Below are 20586 nucleotides of genomic sequence, written 5' to 3'. Positions count from 1 at the left end.
ACACTAACATTCATTACTGTATGCATCCTTACATACTCATCTGTAAGTAAATACAGGCACACATGTATACATTGAACTATTTTTGCAAAAAGAAAAAATACCAGGTGCCCAAGGTTGGAAAGTGGTAAACTCCAGGTAAAGTGAGGCTCTCTTGAAGTGAAACTGGTCAGCTACAGGAAGAAGGAAGCCACTGGGCTTACTTCAGGACCACTAGCATCAAGCCAAGGATACATAGTCAAAATGCTTTTATTAGTTTAGGGCATATAAAAGTAAAACAGGAGAGCAACAACCAGTTTCGACCCACACTGGGGCGGTGTTTTATTAGTCGTTTAACATGCCCTCATTGACTTCCCCTCTGCACTTGCTCTTCGGGAATTTCTACCACCATCAAGCATTGTTCCATTTATCTGAAAAACCAAAGTGAACTCGTGAGATCGACCCTCGGGGGGCTCAGAGAGCGAGGGAACAATGATGGTCACTCCAGAGCTGTATATCTGAAGCAAGAAAATACATCCACAATTAGGTGGCAGTAATATACGTAAAGCTCTGGTTGCACCTGCGAAGAAAATGAAGAAAAATAAATAAATTCATTTTCCAATATACTTTTCAGTTTCAGTTTTTTTAATACATCTTATAGGTCTGTGTAGGTAGATTTGCATGTGTATCACTCATCTATTAGCAGATAGTTTCTTAAGAAAATCTCATCAACAGTTTGATATTTTACTGAAAAAAGTCCTTTAACTTATTGCAGTTAATAATTACTGCAATTGCTGTACTGCTCAGCTGGTGTGATATCTTTATACCCATCATTACTATCTGTAAAAGCATGGAAAAATTGCTGTTTTGCAAGATATCATAAACCTGTAGCAATAATAATTATGATAATCATGACACATATCACGAACAGACATGTCTAAATCAGTAACCGATGCAGCTAATTACCAAGCGCCTGCTAATGTATTACAACTATCTGCAGAAGACACCTTCACCTCACTGAAAGGAGTCTGCAGGTATATCTGATGATTTATAAATAAGCAGTAAAGCAATAATCCTGCAACTGGTGGTCGATCCATGATAGTTTGTCTGAAAGCTTAAAGTGAACAAGACATTCCATATACCCCGCCCGCTTTCCCTCCACGGAACTACTGATGAAACACAGTGTTGGCCTTCCTCAGGGCATAACTGGAATAAAGTCCACCAGTGTGGAAAGTGGTGATTCCTTATACAGACAACTGGTGGACAGAAGGCTAAATTACATCATGGTATCATATAGTAAATGTACCACAAGTAGGGTATGTGGAGAAAAAAGTTAATATTTACAGTATCAGTTCTAACCATAAGTAATGAAATGACCTCAAAAACACCAACAGCAATAAAAACAGCCTGTTGACATCATGACAGTTATGGAAGTGGCGTGCCATAGGGAAATTTACACCATTGGTACTTTCAGCATATTTATGTTCTCCTACTCTGTTTTTTAAATGTCTCTTAGTCTGTCCAATGTTATTACTTAAGATTGAGTTATTGTACTTTTTTTAACTTTATTTTGTATATTGTAGGTTTTTATATGAAGTGGTTTACATGAGAGACAGTAATGAGAGCACACAGTTTTACTGTTGGCCCTGCCAGACACTGTACTCTTTAGATGACACCATGCATTGTTTTTGTCCTCATGTAGTGGGCAGTAAGGGAGAGCAAATCAAGAGAGAGAACCACAGAAAGGGCTCTGTGGTGAACGTGAACCCAACCAACATTCGACCGCAGAGCGACACTCCAGAGATCCGCAAGTACAAGAAGAAATTCAACACTGAGGTCCTCTGTGCTGGACTCTGGGGTCTGTAGTTTTATACCGCCTGTTCTTTATATCTGAGTCTACAAGCAGAGTTTTGTTTTGTTCTCTCTGTATGTACGTTGTAGATGTGTTAAGAAGGTTACAAAAGTGAGGCTGTTACTTTGTTTTCCTGCTCAAGCAAACTTTATTGACTCTTTTGTTGATAGTGTACAGACTCCATATGTTGTTTATTTTGGACTTTACACCATTTCACAGATGTACTGATGTTTCACAGCTACAATAGACAGATGCATGACACAGCATGTTGGCTGTGGGCTGTAAGGTTTGTGTCTGATGTGTTCTGCAGGTGTGAATCTGTTGGTGGGGACAGAGAACGGTCTGTGGCTGCTGGATCGAAGTGGTCAGGGCAAAGTCTACTCCCTCATCAGCAGACGAAGGTTTCAGCAGATGGATGTGTTGGAAGGACTCAATGTCCTGATCACTATATCAGGTACATGTGCTGCAGATTCAAGTGTACAAAGCACCCGACGCAGATGCATGCAAACAGTACTCAGCCTTCATATACAGCAACCTATACAAAGGATAGCCATATCGTCCAGCAGCTCTAGAAAGACCAGTACTCTCAAATAGCTTTATTCACACAGTTACTATATTTGACTGGCCCCATACAGTGACGCAGACAGTGTGTCATTTGGCCTCCAGCCCTGTTCATATCTTAAAATATCTAACAATATTGTGAGGATTTTTGTTTGTTTAAGCCAAAAACTTGATGACTATGCTGTGCTTTACTTTCTTCTGCACAGTTGATACAGATTGCAGAGTGTTGATTTCCTCCAGGTTTGCCTTCTCTTTTGTTGACTCATGCTGATGCTCATGTTTGCAGGAGTATGGCATCATTTTAGATTCTTAATGTAGGAGGTTGACAAAGTCTATTGAACATCAGCAACATAAATACATATTGTCAAGTCACAGCCCCAAAGGGTGGATTTAGGCAAGACACTGAGGAACAAATTACCTTTCTTTCACCATCAGTGCTTGTTAAGGAGCCCCTGAGCTAAGTGTTTCATCACTCCAAATATTCTAGGGCATTGCACAACTGTAACAAAAAAGAAAAAAACCCAAATGCATCAGGATACATTACCTTTCATTTACTTTGAACAGATAGTAGTGCAAGTGTAAAAGACAGACATGATCCTCCTGCTGGGGATTTAGGTAACAGTTGGCAGCCTCGATCAAAACAGGCTATAAAACTGAAATGCTTCTGTTATGATTTGAAACTGAAAATATAAAATTGGTGGTGCTTTTCTTCCTTGTTGTAATCAGCACATCTGGGCTCTGCCATTTGATTTTCCCATAGTGTGACTGACTCACACACCAGTCAGCTTGTTGTGCAACCCTCAGAACCTGTTGTTAAGGGTGTATAACTAAAGGTTCCTGGGCCGAAATCACGCTTGTCATCTTTAGTTCCACATTCCGTGCATCGGCCTACATACTGCGTGGTCTTTGTGCAGCTGCATGCACCGAATCGTGACCTCAGTACTGTGACAGTGTAACACAAATCTTTACAGAAGAAGGACATTGCTCTCTGTTCATGTTTTATTCATATTTACACAGTCGCTGCACAATATGACCGAGTAAAGTCACATGTAGTACAGCAAGGATGCTGGTTTGTTGGGCTGTAAGCAAACTACACCACAGTCACATGAGGTAATGTTGCCACCTCAATGAGGCTGTAAAGCTGTGCTCATCGTGATGACGTTCTGTAGTCTCATTTAGCCACTTGCTAACAACCACCTTTTTATGACACCTAAATCCTAAGGATTCACAAGTGGGCCATTTACTGACATATTTTATGTCATAACACAAAATGTGAAAGTCTTTTCAGTTTGTTTTAACCCTAGACCTTATTTCAGGCATCTAACCAAAAATCCATTCAAAAAACCCATTGACTTTGAGACGAGGGAACCAGGAGTGCTAAAATGCTAACTAATTTCTGGGTTTTAGAACTCATTCCTGTACCACTTCATTGCAGTTACATCTAAACAGAATTCACCTTCACCACTGTCTTCATCTGTCTCTCTGTGTGTCTGTAGGTAAAAAGAACAAGCTCCGTCTGTACTACCTGTCGTGGTTAAGGAATAAAATCCTGCACAACGACCCAGAGGTGGAGAAAAGACAGGGTTGGACCTCAGTAGGTGACCTGGAGGGTTGTGTACACTATAAAGTGGGTGAGTACACACTGTGAAGGGGACATTGAATGGTACAATTTTACCACCTCTACAAACTAGAGGTCTTTGATAGCAGCATGTACAGTGTCCAAGTAATCAGGTGTCAGCTTCTTAATGTTTTTCTGTCCATCTTGTTCTTCAGTGCGTTATGAGAAGATAAAGTTCTTAGTGATTGCTTTGAAGAATGCTGTGGAGGTTTACGCCTGGGCTCCCAAACCGTACCACAAATTCATGGCCTTCAAGGTTGGTAGCATTTAAATACAATGGAAAATGTATCATTTGTGTCAGTGTGAAAGCAAAGAGTTAGGAAAGACATTGTGAGCAACATAATGTGAAAACTGCAATGTGAATTATACAATGATCCTCTTATAGCCATTAGCTGCAGGGCTGAGGGGATGGCAAAGTCATCGCCAGTGAAACATGTGAAGTACTTGATGGATTACTGTGAAATTTGATACAGACTTAGAGTCTCTGGAGGATAAATCCTAACCAAGCATGTAGAGTTACACGTCAAATTCAACCTGCTCAGCTGCGGTAGTATCCTAACTCCGTCAGTTTCATCCTTGATTGGGATTTCTAAAGTAGTTAGACAGGTTAACAAAACTGTCCTCCATTGTCTTTTTCTGTCCTCACTACATCTCTGCATATCTAGGACAAAACATTGATAGACGTGGACAAAAAAAATCTAATAGGGTCACTTCCACGGCCAGACACATGCACAGACATGACACATCCAGGCTATGAGAGTCATACACAGATTTGGAGCAGAGCTGTGTCCCAATTCTGTGCGTCCTTTGTGGCCTGAGCTACTTTTCCTTCGACGTAGTTTAACCCTCTCTCTTCAGAAAAGGCCAAAAATATACTACCATGTGGAAATAATAGCATGACTATCTTAGGATGGCCATTTTTATGCAACTGCTCCTTGAATTGTCAAAGTCATTTGCTGATTAATTATTGATGGAGCAGTTCCAGTTAGATTACGACATTAATGTTCAGTCCTTCTTAGTTGTTTTGATGATGTACATGTGTGTGTTTGTGTGTGTGTTTGTCTTTTTGTTCACGTCTACCCAGTCGTTCAGGTCTCTGCCTCAAAAACCACTGTCCGTTGACCTGACAGTGGAGGAAGGTCAGAGGTTAAAGGTCATCTACGGCTCTTTGTCTGGTTTCCACGCTATTGATGTCGACTCTGGAACACCTTACGACCTCTACCTGCCTACACATGTAAGAGTCTTCTTAATATTCTTTATGCTTCATACATTTGCTTGTCTCTCTGAAAAATAGGTTTTTTAGTGTTTTCTAAAAAGGTCAAGGTTAGTAGCTTAGTCCTGGAATTTAATGTTTCAAAAGGCAAGACTTATAATATCTTGGTGACACTTCACCAACAGAGCTAGTCTGGTAATATGTTTCTCATCTTAAAAGGGATGTTATAAACAAATCAGACAACAAAACTTATAATCAGAGTTGTCCAGTATTATAATATAATATAAATTTGCAACTCCTTGATATAAAGATCAAGAGAGTGAACATATTTTATAGCAAAGCCCATATAGATCTTTTTAGTGAAAGCACTAGATCTGTATTATTCTCACTGTAGCTCCAGCTCTCTATTTTACCGGACTTTGTCTCTCCATCACCAGCTGTTATTTCTCTATTCAGCCACATCACCTCACTTCTCTCAGTCTCTCAGGATGCACTTCTCCTCCTCCTCTTCTTCCACCTCTTCCTCCCACTCACAGTCTGCAGATGTCAGTCATTGCTCTTCTTTATTCCTCCTGTTTTCCTTTCCTCTTCCCTCCACTCTCCTCCTACTCAGTCTATAGCTGTCAAACACTTTTCTCTTCCTCTTTCTTTCTTCTCTTCTTTCCCTCCCACTCTGTCATCCAATGTGGCATTGTTCATTTGCTCATTCTCTCCTCATTTTTATCTTCTCTTTGGCTTCATTTGCCAAACAATCATCACTCTCGCTCTCTCTCTGCTCTGTCCGTGGGCAGGTAGAGCTGACGGCAGAATGTTGTGACTCATGTTCACATTTCCATTCAGACATTGTCTTTTTTACCCCTAGTATGGTGTTTGAACTTTCTGTTGAAATTGTAGAGATTGATAAAGTGAAGCCTGGGTCAAAAGATGCTTTTGCACACATTCAAATCTTCATTAGGTATCCTTGATGGTTGGAGACCATATGAAGTTGAGTTCATCAGATTTTAGTCATATATTTAGGTGCTTGCATTTGACGTGATTTTGGACCACTTACTGTAATCCAGAGATAGGGTCGGCTGGGGTCATGTAAAACTTTTCAAAATAGTTTGAAAACATGCCAAAGACCAGAAAGGGTTGGGGCGAGGACCTCTCGCTTAACTGGTGGAGTGTGTGCCACATATGTAGGCTGAGTCCTTCGCAGTGGACTGGGTTAAAATTCTGACCTACAGCACTTAGCTGCGTGTCATCCCCCCTCTCTCCCATTTTTCCTGTCAGTCTTCAGCTGTACTATCATTAAAGCAAAAATGCCCAAAAAATAATTTAAAAAATGAATGATTAAAAACTGGATTTTACCAAGTGTTGGACTTTGCTCAGCTTCTGTTCCTGAGCAGAACATAATGAGACTGAGAGGGCCCATGAATGAGAGAGTAGCGACTCCAGTCCACTTGGTGGCGGTAATGCATCTCTAAGCTGGTTCGCCAACTGCCAATAAACACAAAAAAAGACAGAGAAGTGAAGTGGCACCATATCGGCAGGACAGTTTACACATAGTGATTTTATTTCTTGTCTTTTTTTTATTTCATCTTGTCACCCAAAAAAACACATGAACTTTCTAATAAACAAACACAATGTGCGCCGTGCCTCGGCTTAACATTTCATTGCACATGACCTGTCAGCCACTAGTGGTTCTGTTTGTCCGTTTATAAACAAGCATATATTATGTTAATCACGTTGTCACGTCTCTCATTACTAACACATGTCAAGTTTAACACTGTGATGCCGTTGTCGCAGGTTGCTGATGAAGGTTTTTCTCTGGCTTAATTTGCCAGAATACGTTGTAACGACAAACGTCGGTTCAGCCAGTTTGTGTTTCAAACTTCCTCTTGTTAGAACGACTTATGAAAGCCTGCAAAGTGTTTTCCATCTCCTAAGAGGTTTGTACAAATGAATTTGTGTCTTTAAATGTGAACAAATCGCCCACTGCCGCTGTAATTAGAGACAGAGCAGGTCATATTTTTTTTCCTCTCCTCTTCTCTATGTGGGCATGTAAATGTTGCTGTAGCCTCTGGTGAGTCATATTCACATTCACATTCTGACACATCTGATTAAATATGTTTTTAAGAAGAACTAGAGAGGTTTAAGGTTCAGGGTATGACAAAGTATTTAAACTTGAATTATGAAACCCTTTTCTTTTGCCTATTTCCTCTTACAGTATAAAGTGTTAGCAGCATTTCCGGGGTCGTTAATTATTCATTTAGATGGTTCATATACTGCCTCTGCACTATATATACTGTATGTATGCACAGCACTATATACAGTATATATACTGCCTCTGCACTATATATACTGTATATAGTGCTGTGCATACATACGGTGTTGAGTAGGTGGCTGGAGCAGGGAACAAGGTTCCTCTGCTTTTTCTATGGTTGAATGATTTATGTAATTATTTCCCTCATCTTTCAATCATTTTGTGATAATGAAGCCAGTGTCCTACTGTGGATCTTTGCCATGGTTCAAGAAAGGGAGGACCACCTGATGACTTTAGGGACCGGATAGTTGATAGTTGATACCGGATAGTGTCACTTTGTGAAATACTTAACAAAAAATTGAAAGCTACTTGACCAGAGTTTTGTTGTCCTCTCTGTCTTTCATTCATGTTCACAACACCTTTCTCTTGCACATTCATATATACATGCATACACACACACACACTGCCCCAGCCACCCATGTGTGCTACTTTCCATAGGCACGGGGAGTTGGAGTAGGGAGAGGTAGAAGCGGACATATGAAGAGAGGAGAAATAAGCTCTAAAAATACATCCTTCCTGTCCTCCTTCTCCTGCGATCATTAACTGTGTGTGTCCTGACCTGTTCTTGCTCCTGTTGCGAGTTTTTTTTCCCTCACCGCTCCTCTGGTATATTAAGCCAGTGTGCACACAGCTCCCTACTACACCGGTGCCTTATACTGCTTCTGCTGCTGCTGCAATATGATTTCAGCTCTCCTGCCTTGCTTCTTCTCCCTTTTTTCCTTTCTTCTTTTTTCCGACACTCTTTCATGCACACACACACTCACTCAGCTGCAGAGCGCTTTTAAACCCACTCACTTACATTCAGACATCCTCATTGTTCACTTTCTGTGAGTACTCTTGAGGACACTTCACACTCCCGGGCTTTCTCCGAAGCTGTATATCTGTACTCTGAGACACACACACACCTTCTCTTCATACTGTATGTGCGCATCTTACCGCACACACCCACCTGTATCAACTGTAAAACGTCTTCATTCGCAACACTACACACTGATCACTGCTAAAAGCAAATCACCTATTCACAAACACAAGCTGAAGCCACAAACGCTCACTTACACACACAATGCACCACTCACCCACTTAAAGAGATACACACACACACAAATCTTCTACTGTTGCCTACAAACTATGTAACGATGCTGATTCCAAGGCAGAGGATTAAGATTGCGTTGCGTCTGTGGATGCCTGTTCTGATGCTCAGGATTGTGGTGGCTCACACTCTGGTAATGTATCAAACACATAAACTGTATTTACCCACTTTTTGTTAGTAACAAAACTTTAACTTTATTTTTTTTTCCTGGAGGAGCTTTGTTACTGCAGGGATCTTTTGTTAGGTTAGAGGTGGGCTGTTGTTAGATAATTTTTTCCTGAGTGGTTAAAGATCTGATGTGGAAAGAGAATTTTTGTTTTTTAACCGAATGGAGAAATGTTTCTGAACTGGTTGGACACATGTTTCTGAAGTTAGGCAGTGGTCCAAAAACGGGGGAAGCATGTCAAATAATTTTTTAACCACTGGGGAGGGACTCGTGTTTTATTTTGGCTCAGGGAGGAGCATACAAATTTAAATGGTTGTATTTTGTATTTGTTTTACCGCAGATTTCTAAAGGAACACAAACCTTCAAACCCTGCATGTTTTCCTTTTTAGTCAAGCACATTAGCAATTAGCCTGCCTTGCTACATTAACATATGGTTAAATTTAATAGAGCCTGAGCCAGCCCACAGTAAACATCTACTCCTTCCAAAACATGATTTATGGTATCTTATGATTACGACAGACACTAACATATTTAACGAACATTTAACATAATTTTGTATTAATTTTAGCTCCATGTAAAGTGAATTACGTAATGTGTCCCTGCTAATGCTCTGCTTGTCTGCCTTAATGACGCAGTTTACACATTTTTTTTAAGCTGCTGATTAAATAAATCGTAGTTCTACTAAGTGAAGTATAATTTCGCAGCAGACCTCAGTAATATAAAGCAGTAGTCAAATATAACTTTGGGCATTCATTTTGTACGATACGAAAGAAGTACAGTAAATCACTAACACATTATCAGCCTAGATGACTGAACTCTTAATTCAGAGTATGCTGCTGAGTTTATTTCATAACTGGCAATGTTTCTAATGCAGGTTTAGAATACAGTCAGACAGGGAAAGACGAGAAAATAATTTACTGACGTTGAGAGACAGACCTGTTATTGTAGATGTCATTCTCTTCCGCAAATTTAAGACTTCTCTGCTCTTAAAACTCTTGGTTATATTATTTCTTATGCCATTCCAAGCATATGAAAACTTATTTTATACATTAGTGTATAATGTGCACAAAAATATAGGACAAATTGCGTCTTGTATTGACTCAGTAAAGGACAGTGCATTTTAACACTAACCACAGACAGATAATGTGACTAACTAGCTTACTGCTACTTCCACTACAGAGTTTTTAGTCACCTTTTTCACAGTAATGAAAATTATATTGAAATGGTCTCTGTACTTCAGTCAGGATTTTCAGCTTTATAATAAAACCTCATCTTTGAAAAAATATCCACATATTACTGTCTGTCTACTCAGAAAATGGCATCATACTGCATTTCAGGAAAATCCTGTGTGATCTTCTCTGAACAGTTTTTGTCTTTTCTTAACACTTTTTCATTTTTGATCATTCTCTGTAGTCTTGTATAATCCTGTCCCTCACTGTCATAGCTTTGGTAGGTTGTAATTACTGTGACCTAATAATTAAACCTAGCACTTTGGATCCTTGTCAGGACATCTGAATAGCTTAAAGGGACAGTACTGTCAACAGTTGGCAGGATGCTGTTACATCCCAGAGTTTATGTTATTTTTAGCAGAAATGTGCCTTTAAGGTTTATGTGGGAGGTGTCCAAACATTGAAACACACTCGACTGTTTGGGTTTGCAGCATCATGAATCTGTTTTTTGTGTGTGAATCTGTTCAAAATAGTGTGTATTGTGTGTGTTTGTTTCATAGATCCAGGGCTCCATTCGACCCCACGCCATTATCATTTTGCCAAACAGTGCTGGAACAGAGGTTCTGGTTTGCTATGAAGACGAGGGCGTCTATATTGACACCTACGGCCGCATCACCAAGGATACAGTGCTGCAGTGGGGGGAGATGCCTGCGTCGGTTGGTAAGTTAAACACAATCATTGCAACAATAAGAACATACTCTTAAAGATGTACTAAGCAGGATTAGTAGTTTTTTTAAATGTATGGACTCATTGTGAAGTCATCCCTCTTAATCATCTTTTATGACCCAGTAAAGTGTGTGACGATGTACCCCATAGTGCTCAGGTAAGGTCAGGGCTTTATAAAAAAGGAAGCAACCAGGTACAAGACAGTGACACAAAAATGCAAAATGTAGTGAGGCAAAACGCCAAACAATAGCGAATCTGGGGTTGGCTTTTACTTTCCCCTTCCCTGGAGAGCTTGTTTACAAACAGTAACCAACAACCCTGCAGAGTATACCTTTAAGTTACTTCTGTCTGACTTACTGATTCTAGATCAGCAGCTGTCCTGAGCAACTTATCCTGAACCAGATTCTGAAGACAGATTAGGGACAGGGTGGGCTAAAAATAAGATGGTAGTGATTGTGTGTGTGTGCAGATTCACACTGTGTCCAGTAGCCATTCTTCTAGCCTAGGGACTGTGGGGGATATTTTTACTCATATACATGTACAATGCTCCTGTTAACTACAGTGTATAGCTGTCTTAAATTTTATTTCTGTCCCCTCATATCTTTGTCCTCTGTGCTCTCTCACTCTCTGCAGCCTACCTTCAGTCTAACCAGGTGATGGGTTGGGGAGAAAAGGCCATAGAGCTGAGGTCGGCCAACACAGGGAATCTGGAGGGAGTTTTCATGCACAAAAAGGCCCAGAAACTCAAGTTCCTGTGTGAAAGGAATGACAAGGTATAAGTTCAATACAGTTTTTCGACACTCATGTGCTGGCTTGGCTTGACTTGGTTTGAGACGTTATCCCAGTGCGGCAGGGATTTGTGTCTCCATTACAACAGGTCTACCTGCTTGAAGGTGTGTCTTTGGCTTGTCTTGAGTGATGATGTTTAAAAGCAGCAGGCTGATTCCACTGCTAAAGTCCCCAGTTATTTTGTTGCCAGTGTTTTCCCATCACACAGCACAGCAGGTAAAAGAAGTTTACCTGTTGGAGGTGAGCTGTTAGCAGAAGTGCAGCTCTTCATCTAACATCACGCTGCTTTTACTCTTCCTCCCTGCGGTGTTAATAGACTTGTTTTTACTGAAGAAATGCTGCTAACAAAGTTCCACTATTTTGGTGATAAACTCTCATTTATTTAAAGCAAAAGCTCTTGTTGTGAAGCAGCAAAACCAGGAATTTTTTTTTCTCATCCGCAGTAACTTAACAAGGCTCCTGTGCAGCTAAGAGCAGACAAGAAACAGTGAAATAAAGCAGATATCTAAAGTACAAACAGGTCACAGGAGAGAGGTCATTCCAAATCACGGATATTCAGGTAGAAGCTACAGAACTACTGAGAGCTGAATACAGAGACTTCTCTTTCTCTCTGGTCTCCTGAACAGACAGACGTGAGTTTAGTCTTGCAACACAAATGCTTTGTTCAAGGGGAGAAGAGGGGTCGTCAGGGGTTGTTGCAGTTGGCGTTAAGTTACCGCTACCTGCTTGGAGGCAGTCGGTTTGTGATTTTGATCCTGCTTCAGAGATATTCCATTTTAGATGCAGCGCTGCTTGGCATGTTTAAACTGAAAAAGGAAACGCAAATCAGTCAAAAAACCCCTACAAGTCTGTGACAATAAAGTGTGACCATTTTGCAAACTGCACGTCTGTTTACTTCATAACAACTCTAATGATACCTTCGCCCATAACCTCAGTGATCACATGCTTTTCATCCTTAAGTTACTTAGTTACTTAACTTTTTTTACAGTTCGCCTTGTACATTTTGTTAGCAGAGCCATTGGTGATAGGGCTGGGATATTGCCGGACGATGGTCGCCCCTCCCCTATCTCGCACTGCATGTTTGTGGAGAACCTACCACTAAGTCACTTGCAGACGACCTGATTCTGGGTTAGGGTATTGTACGTAGCAGAGCAGCTCCCTCGCTGCGATCTCTTGAAAGTCAGCCCCTGATCCAAGCTTGGGTGGCTGTGGCTCAGGAGGTAGAGTGGGTCATTCGCTAATCGGAAAATCAGTGCTTCGATCCCCAGCTCCTCCAGACTGCATGTCGAAGTATCCTTGAGCAAGATACTGATCCCCAAATTGCTCCCAATGGCTGTTCCATCGGTGTGTGAGTGTGTTAAAAACTGAGTAGCAGGTCGCACCTTGTATGGTAGCTTCGGCTACCAGTGTGTGAATGGGTGAATGTGACTCGTAGTGTAAAAAGAGCTTTGGGTGGTCTGATGACTAGAGAGGCGCTATACAAGTGCAGGTCCATTTACCATTTACCAATAGTATTTACCATTTCATTTTTGTACAGATTGTTTTTGATCATTTTGATTGCAAGGGTAGCCAGTCAGCTAGCCTAGCTGGCCACTGAAATGAAGAAAAGCGATCAGCTCTATGGAGCTTTACTGCTCGCTTTTGCAAGACAGTGTACGTCAGTCACTTTAATGTTCTTGGCAGCTCGTCCAAGCATCAAGTGTAATAAACAGCCAGTTCATGTCAGCTAAACTCTGATAATCATGCTAACATCAGTGCTACACTAAGTGACTAGTTTTAATTCGAGGTTATCCAAGACACTGACGGTATTATCAAAATGATCAAAACACTTTGTACAGCACTGTGATCACTAAGGTCAGAGACGAAGGTAATGCTACTGTTGCGTTGACAGGAAATGAACAGACGTGCAGTTCATAAAACGGATGTACGTCACACTACTTTGTGCAAGTAGAGAATTTAGATTGACTTTTAGTATCTAGTATTAGTATTAAATCTGCAACACAGTAAGCTCTGTATTCATGAAAATATTGTAGCGTAATCCTTGTTCCTGTGTCTGTCTTTTGTTGCAGGTCTTCTTTGCCTCAGTGCAGTCAGGAGGCAGCAGTCAGATTTACTTCATGACTCTTGGACAGAACTCACTGTTCAGCTGGTAACAACTGGACCTGTTACTCTGGGATCAACTGGTGGTGTCTGCCGTCATTATTCTGGTGATGCCTTTTAATATTTGTGCTGACTGATGTTCATCTCCATGAACAGTGGACACCATACAAAGATAAAGAGAATATTCCTGCATCTGTCACTCTGTCTTGTCTAGTTTCCATGTAAATGCGCATGGATCCACAGCCGAGTTCATCGAAACTCCAACTGCAGCAAAAACTGCTTGATGCCATCACTTGTTCCTTTAATACTGACGCCTGAATCAGCTGCAGCAACACAAATATCTGGACCTGACATTCAGCAAAAAGGAGCTTTAGTTCACTGCCACCTCACCTGTCCACCGAAGTTACAGCTAGCAGTGTCAGCATCTGCACACAGAGCATGTTGTCATGACTGAACTTCGTTGTTACCTGGAGTCTTTCCCAGTGGGATTTAGGCTCCAAACCATCACAGCACCAGTGTGGCAGAAATCAAGACTCCTTTGTGTGATGTTTTAATCTACCGGGAAGCAAAACCGATGGCTCGATTCAGTTGATTATGTGGTTACATCTAAAATACACACCATCAGTGAGCATCTGGCTTCAAGATCCCATCCATCATCTTACCTGTCAGCACTGGAGACCACAGCAGTCCGTTCAGTTTTGTTCCACATTCCACTCACTTCTCTCCTGGATCAATTAACCCTTCTTTAATCTCCTCGAATGGACTCCGTCCTATCAGTTACTCAGCTAATTATTTGTATATCAGTTATTTACTCCCATTTACTTTAGCAGTGCTTGACTGTGGTGTAATACTGGATCAACTGTTTCCCTTTCATCTGATGAAGTGTTCATACCTGGATAATAATTCTCCTGGTACAGACCAGGAGAGTAATGTTTCCTTCTCTGGTGTTCAGCTGCTGTCTGGTTTGTCTTCATGGAAGTACATGTTAAAGGGAGTAAAACTAGAAGGACAGAAGTCCTTCCTTCACTCCATGGACATCATCTGGGCATTTCAGAGACTGGATTGGGGCCAAACTGTGGACTAAGTAGGACAACTACTGTATGTCATTCCACATTTTGTCACTATTGCATGCCAGTTTTTTCCCTAATGATCTTTTGAATTCAGTATCCAGATCCCGGATCCATCTGTGTCCCCAATACCTCACCAGTGTTATTTAAAAGGCCCCATGTTTTCTTCTTCACTGCTATAAGCATATACCAAGGACCCAAACAAATTAGTCAGTTACTGTACTGAATCCTTATTCTGTTGATTTCCATATTGTATCATTAGACAGTATTATATTTATGCATCAAATGTTATATCATTGACAGAGGAGTTTCCTCTTTTTGTCGTCTGAGGTGACAATAAGTCAGTTTAACATCCAACACATAGATTCAATCAGTTATGTTAAACTGCATCCATAGCTGTAAATATACTGTCTATGTGAACTTTATAATAAGGCAAAATGTTTGAATTGAATTACTGTCATTAAGACATAGTTGGCTAACTTAAGGTTATTCATTAGGTCATCTCTTATTATCAGCTTGAAGTCCACTTTGCTCTCTGCCTAGCCGGAATCAGTTGCCAATAAGGCAACATTTATCTCTTGGGATACTTGCTGCAATGCACACTTTGCATTAAAATGTTGAGTCTTTTTTTATTTTATTTTATTTTTTTATCACAGTCTTGATGCAGTACCTCACCAGTCCTCTAAGGTCCCAGTTTGAGCATTCCCTCCATAACATTTGATTATTCTTATTCCATACGTAGGACCTCTAGAGCCTTGTACTTTTACACAAGTAGAGATATAAAACAACGCCACAGTAACAGGCTTAGAATTATTTTCTGCATCTATTTTGTACAGCTTAGGATGTATATATTCTTGTAAGATGCACTGTTTTCTAAATATTTTATAATTGACAAGCCATCTTTATGTATGTGTACAGGATTACAGGCTAATGAATGTGAAATTCCATCCCAGAGCAGAATTCATGCATATTATTCCCACGATCCTTGAAAGTTCAGTGTTTGTGAACATGAACAGGAGCTACTGACAGTGAATTTGAAGGCTCCTGTTCAGGTTGACCAACCTGGTCAGTGTTCAAGATCAAATAGTGGATCATGTAAATTCTGTTTTGTGGTTGATTTTCTGCTAACATGTACAAGTCAGGCTCTTTGCACAATGGCCACCTTGTACATGTTTCTGTTATATATCCTCCTTTGAAATGACTGTTTTTGTTTCAAAGCAGGAATTTGAAGAACATTTAAAGCCATTCTGTAGTCAGTATTGAAGATATAACTGAAAGCCATTGGCTTTGGTTCAGTATTTCTTACACTACCCAACATGGGACGCACACCTGTGTTTGATGGGTCACCTTGAGATTTTTTTGTCAAGCTTGGATGTGATGAGATGCAATGAGCTGGGCCTGTTGTATAGTATTTGTTATGTTTTCCTTGGTATTTTTGTCATTTACACAATGAGCGTCAAAGCAAGAAACCAAAGATGAAGGCTTTGATTTATTGGTGTCCTTGAATCAGACTGTGTAAGATAAATAATCACAACTGACTATTTCATTTGGAAAGATCATTTTTATTTTAAAAACTTAGAGAGTTCAGCAAATATTATTATAAACTGTACAAAAGATGCAAACTAGACCAAGACATCAGACACACCTGAAAAATCTCCCAGGAATAATGTGTCTCTCTAAATTGCAACAAAATACAGGCAATCTAATATTGCTAGTGTTCATATATTTAATAGCTTACATGTATGTTTTAGACAGTGCTAGGTTTGCTAAAGGTGAAGAAATAATTGGTTTTTACCTTCAAATGTGAATTTCAATTTGTCCATTTCTGATACATTTGAATTAAAACGTTACCGTTTTCTCCTCGTTCGTCAGATTTTGCTCAAACGGCTAACGTAGTAATGTTTTGTGTTACATTTTCCTCTATATTATATCGACTCTTAAATGTTGAGGCTATCAAAATCTGTGCCAAATATTATATATTCAGTGATTCTTTGAGTTTTAGTTTTTATTATGACTTGATATAAATATTGCAGCTGGTTCTGTGAGAATATTTTAAACTGGAAAATGAACTTATTGATAATGACTGTCTTATTGCTAAGTTGTCACCAAATTTCATACAGTGTTTGTTTAGGGTTAGGGTTAGGCTAACCCTTGTAAACTGAGACACCAGATAGCTAACGTTAGCTAACAGGGGCTAAAGATCTCAGAGCTAAGCAAGCTAGCTTGTAATAGAGTTTGTAGCTAACATATGGCTAAGAAAGTAGAGGGGTTTGGCTAGCAGCAACAAAATGTGTCACTTGCTGATAATGACTGTCCTATTGTCACCAAATTTCATACAGTGTTTGTTTCAGTGGTAAACAACTGAGACTGCAGACCAGATAACTACTTGGCATGGATACAGTGCATGGAAATACAGGAGTGTAAACTGAGCTTAACAAGCTAACGGATGCAGAATTTCAAGCTAACAATGACTAAAGCCAAGCCAAGCTAACTTGCAATAGAGTTAGTGGCCAACATTTGTTGCTAAGATAGTTGAGAGGTTTGGCTAGCAGCAGCAAAATGTCTTTTTTTCTCTGTACTCAATTGCAAATCTGTGTACAGTTTCCTAAAAAATAATAACTACATTTCATACACTGTAAATTAAAATATTAAAAATTGGTAAAAGCATTTGCATAGACATTCATTCAAAACATATTTCAGACTTTGGAAATACATCTATTCCTATGTGCAGCTCACATCAAGTAAAATGTGATCAAAATATTTTTCGGCCAAACATTTCTAGCGCTAAAAATATGTGTTAAGTGGGCTAAATGCCACATTAGACATTTAGTGTTGCAACTTTTATTCTGAAATCTTGACATAAATGCATTCAGTTGTCCTGTATATGTTAATGACATGTCATATTTAGAGCAAGTCACTGTGCTAGCTTTTGGTCAGGTCTAGTCAGTTGTTAAATTTGTGGCCAGCACACCACTGGCAGGTTTGGCCAGGCTCCTGAGCAAGATCCTGGCCATTAGAGTCCAGACAGGACAGGAGACCGGACCATAAGTAGTCCAAACTACCACAGTGGTTCCATCATGTGTTCAGTCACGCCTTACATTTACACAGACAATGTACAGTAACATTGTACAGTAGCTAGGCTGTATGCTACACTACCCAACACACTCTGTCAAAAGAGTCCTTTCATTAAACACCCTTTGATTTAACGTAAAAGTCAGAATGTCGTGACAGTCTGATTTCATGTCCGCATATTTGAAAGCAATAACGTAAATGTTTGAGTACCACTGATTTATCATTGTTATGCAATCATATTACAATGACAGAATTTATTAGATGAGTTATGATTTGGCAAATAAATCGATTACGTCAAGGGATACATGGAAGTATATACATTTTTGAAAAACAGGTTACCATCCTTACACTTTCAAGTTTTAGCTCAGTATAAAAGTTATGGTGTTCAGTTTCTAAGGAAAGTTTATTTTCTGCATATACGTCCACTTAAAAGCCATTCCTCTAGATGTGCCTATTTTCTATTTGGCATCATGTGTTATCTGCATCGTTCTTCACCCTGCTGTAGGAAACAACATCTGGTACAAGCTGCCCAGAGCCAGTGTTACACCTAATGATGTGTTACATACAGTATGTGGGTTAATGCATTTGTCACCTAAAGCTGCAGTTTGTATCAGAGACACAATCAGGACATATGTGTGAGTGATTAGAAACAAACTTCTCCGTCTTCTCCTCTTTTTCTGTGCTGAACATTTGAGTCTCACTGCACTAATGAGACAGAGAGATCAGTGCACTTCCGCCTACACCTTCCACTGGTTGAGATGATAGATTCTGTTTCAGGCCCACGGTGACTCACATCTCCAACTCTCCCACCAACTCTTTTCCTCTCACTTTGTCAGCACGTCTTTCCTCATCGCTGCCTTTCATTCCCTCTGCGTCTCTCCCATACCCATCTACATCTGTCTTGACCTCTCATATTTTTCACTGTTATCCAGCTCTTTATCCTGATGTCTTAATCTCTCTTTAGCTTTCCATTGTCTCTCTTTCTCTCGGGTCGGCTCTCTCTGTCCACCCCCAGCCTGGTTGGAGGACTATTAATCCAGTTCAAGAAAAGTTTAATAAGCTGCTGCTTATCTAATTATTTCCATTTATATTGTATCAAATACTTTTGAATATTTTTCCAACTGGAAGAGTATCACAGACACAGAATTTGTCTTACCCTGGTTTTTGCTGATGGTTGATGTGGGGTGAAGCACGATGCAGAAAAATGCTAATACAAAGCTTTGCTCTGATCTGTTGAAGCAAGACTGTAATTTTCGCTTACCTGTGGCTACAAGACCGACGTAGCGTAACCTTAGCACAAGTAGAAGAGACTTACAAAGTCAGTGAACTGACTGCAGTCTCAGTAATACAGTGATATCTGAGAAACATCTGAATATATTGAAGAGATCAAGGGTGCGCTTTATTGCTGATTAATTAAAGGAAGAATGTGTTATTTCTTCTTCCAAAGGTCATTTTGTGCTACAACTGTTATTTTCCAGCCTGTGCATGAGCAGAAGTCTGTGGATGAGCTGTGCAGTTCTAAAGAAGGTGTGTGTGTGTGTGTTGTGTGGGAGGGTGTGATGTAGATAGGAACAGGTGTTCAGTAAGCAGGAATTCAGTCTGCAAGGAAAGGAAGGAAAGCGTTAGAGGAGGTAGTTGGTGGCTTCAGTCAGGTGTCAGTTAAATAGAAGGAAAATGGATGTTGCTTTAAGTTTGTTTGTTTTTTTTGCTACAGGCTACAATAATCAGCGATATCAAAAACTCAATTTAAGAAAACAGTGGAAAACAAAGAGCAAAATAACTTATCGAACACGCTAAAGGGGTCAATAATTGGGCTAGCATTTCAACAGAGGGCGCCAAACTGAAGAGCTGCAAATGTATAGATGATGAAGATTATTTTGAGGAGGAGGATGTGAAGGAGAGAAACAATGATTATAACCTTTTTAAGTGTAGATTTCTACATTTGTTCCATCCATTGACCAAATAAATCGTCTTGATAGCACTCATTGTAGAGCACCAATAAAGGCTCACAGTGATATATGTTAGACTGACATTGTCTGTTGATGAGTAATATTTCCCAAACATTTAGTTAACAGTTAATAAATAGTGTCAATATATTGTGGACTAACTTGATAAAATTACTGAACTCTAGAAAGAAAAACTGTTTGCAATATGGATATTTTGTCATTTGACACACAGGATGGTTGTGTTCTTATAATTTGTAAATTCTAAAGATACCAAATATTTTATAGATATATATTTAAGAATATATATTCCCCTCAACCATTTAATTTCTTTACCATTATAAAGTTGATACTTTGTTTTATTTTTTGCACTGGACCTATGTTTGATGCATCGTATACTGTACCCCTCCTGCTTTGAGATGAACATGTGTTTCCATGTAAAGAGGCAAATGAGACAGTGAGACAACAATAAATATGTTAAGTGGTGTATTGTTGTTGTTGTTGTTGTTGTTGTTTGCTTTTAAAGTTGCACTGACATGATTTTTTTTATCTACCCACAGCTTTACTATTACACTGACTCATCAGAATCCTTCAAGCCAGTTAACTTCTGAAACACTGACACACAGTTTTGTCTGCTGAACAAACTGCATCTGTCATTGTGACAAAAGATTGTCTTTGTTGGTACAACACCATCAACAGAAACATTTGTTATTTTGATTTCCTTATGATGACATGATCTACTGATGCCTGTGTCGTTTCTAGTTAAATTTCTGTTCAAAGCTGACTGTGTTATCAGTCCAGCAGTACAAAGAGAAGGCTGAACTGAATGTTGGTTGCATCCACCTCATTCTCATGAACGGGACATCTAAAGAACATCTTGAGTTTTGGTGCGTATGATGGAGAGAGAGAAAAATAAATAAATAAATAAATGAATAAATA

General features: G+C 39.7%; 1 protein-coding gene across 2 annotated transcripts in view; it reads left to right on the top strand.

The window, feature by feature from the left end:
• Window positions 1-20134, top strand: part of LOC117260888 (mitogen-activated protein kinase kinase kinase kinase 4) — an 86322-nt gene extending 66188 nt beyond the window's left edge. For both annotated transcript variants that reach the window (XM_033633003.2, XM_033633002.2), the window contains 8 exons: window positions 1679-1834; window positions 2139-2282; window positions 3886-4020; window positions 4163-4263; window positions 5092-5241; window positions 10511-10670; window positions 11310-11449; window positions 13535-20134. In XM_033633003.2, the coding sequence (XP_033488894.1) occupies window positions 1679-1834; window positions 2139-2282; window positions 3886-4020; window positions 4163-4263; window positions 5092-5241; window positions 10511-10670; window positions 11310-11449; window positions 13535-13618 (1070 nt within the window). In that variant the 3' untranslated portion in view covers window positions 13619-20134. The remainder of the gene's footprint in view (window positions 1-1678; window positions 1835-2138; window positions 2283-3885; window positions 4021-4162; window positions 4264-5091; window positions 5242-10510; window positions 10671-11309; window positions 11450-13534) is intronic.
• Window positions 20135-20586: the final 452 nt, after the last annotated feature.

Source organism: Epinephelus lanceolatus, chromosome 7 (genome assembly GCF_041903045.1).
Source record: "Epinephelus lanceolatus isolate andai-2023 chromosome 7, ASM4190304v1, whole genome shotgun sequence".
Taxonomy (NCBI): domain Eukaryota; kingdom Metazoa; phylum Chordata; class Actinopteri; order Perciformes; family Serranidae; genus Epinephelus; species Epinephelus lanceolatus.
This window is presented reverse-complemented; position numbering and strand designations above follow the sequence as displayed.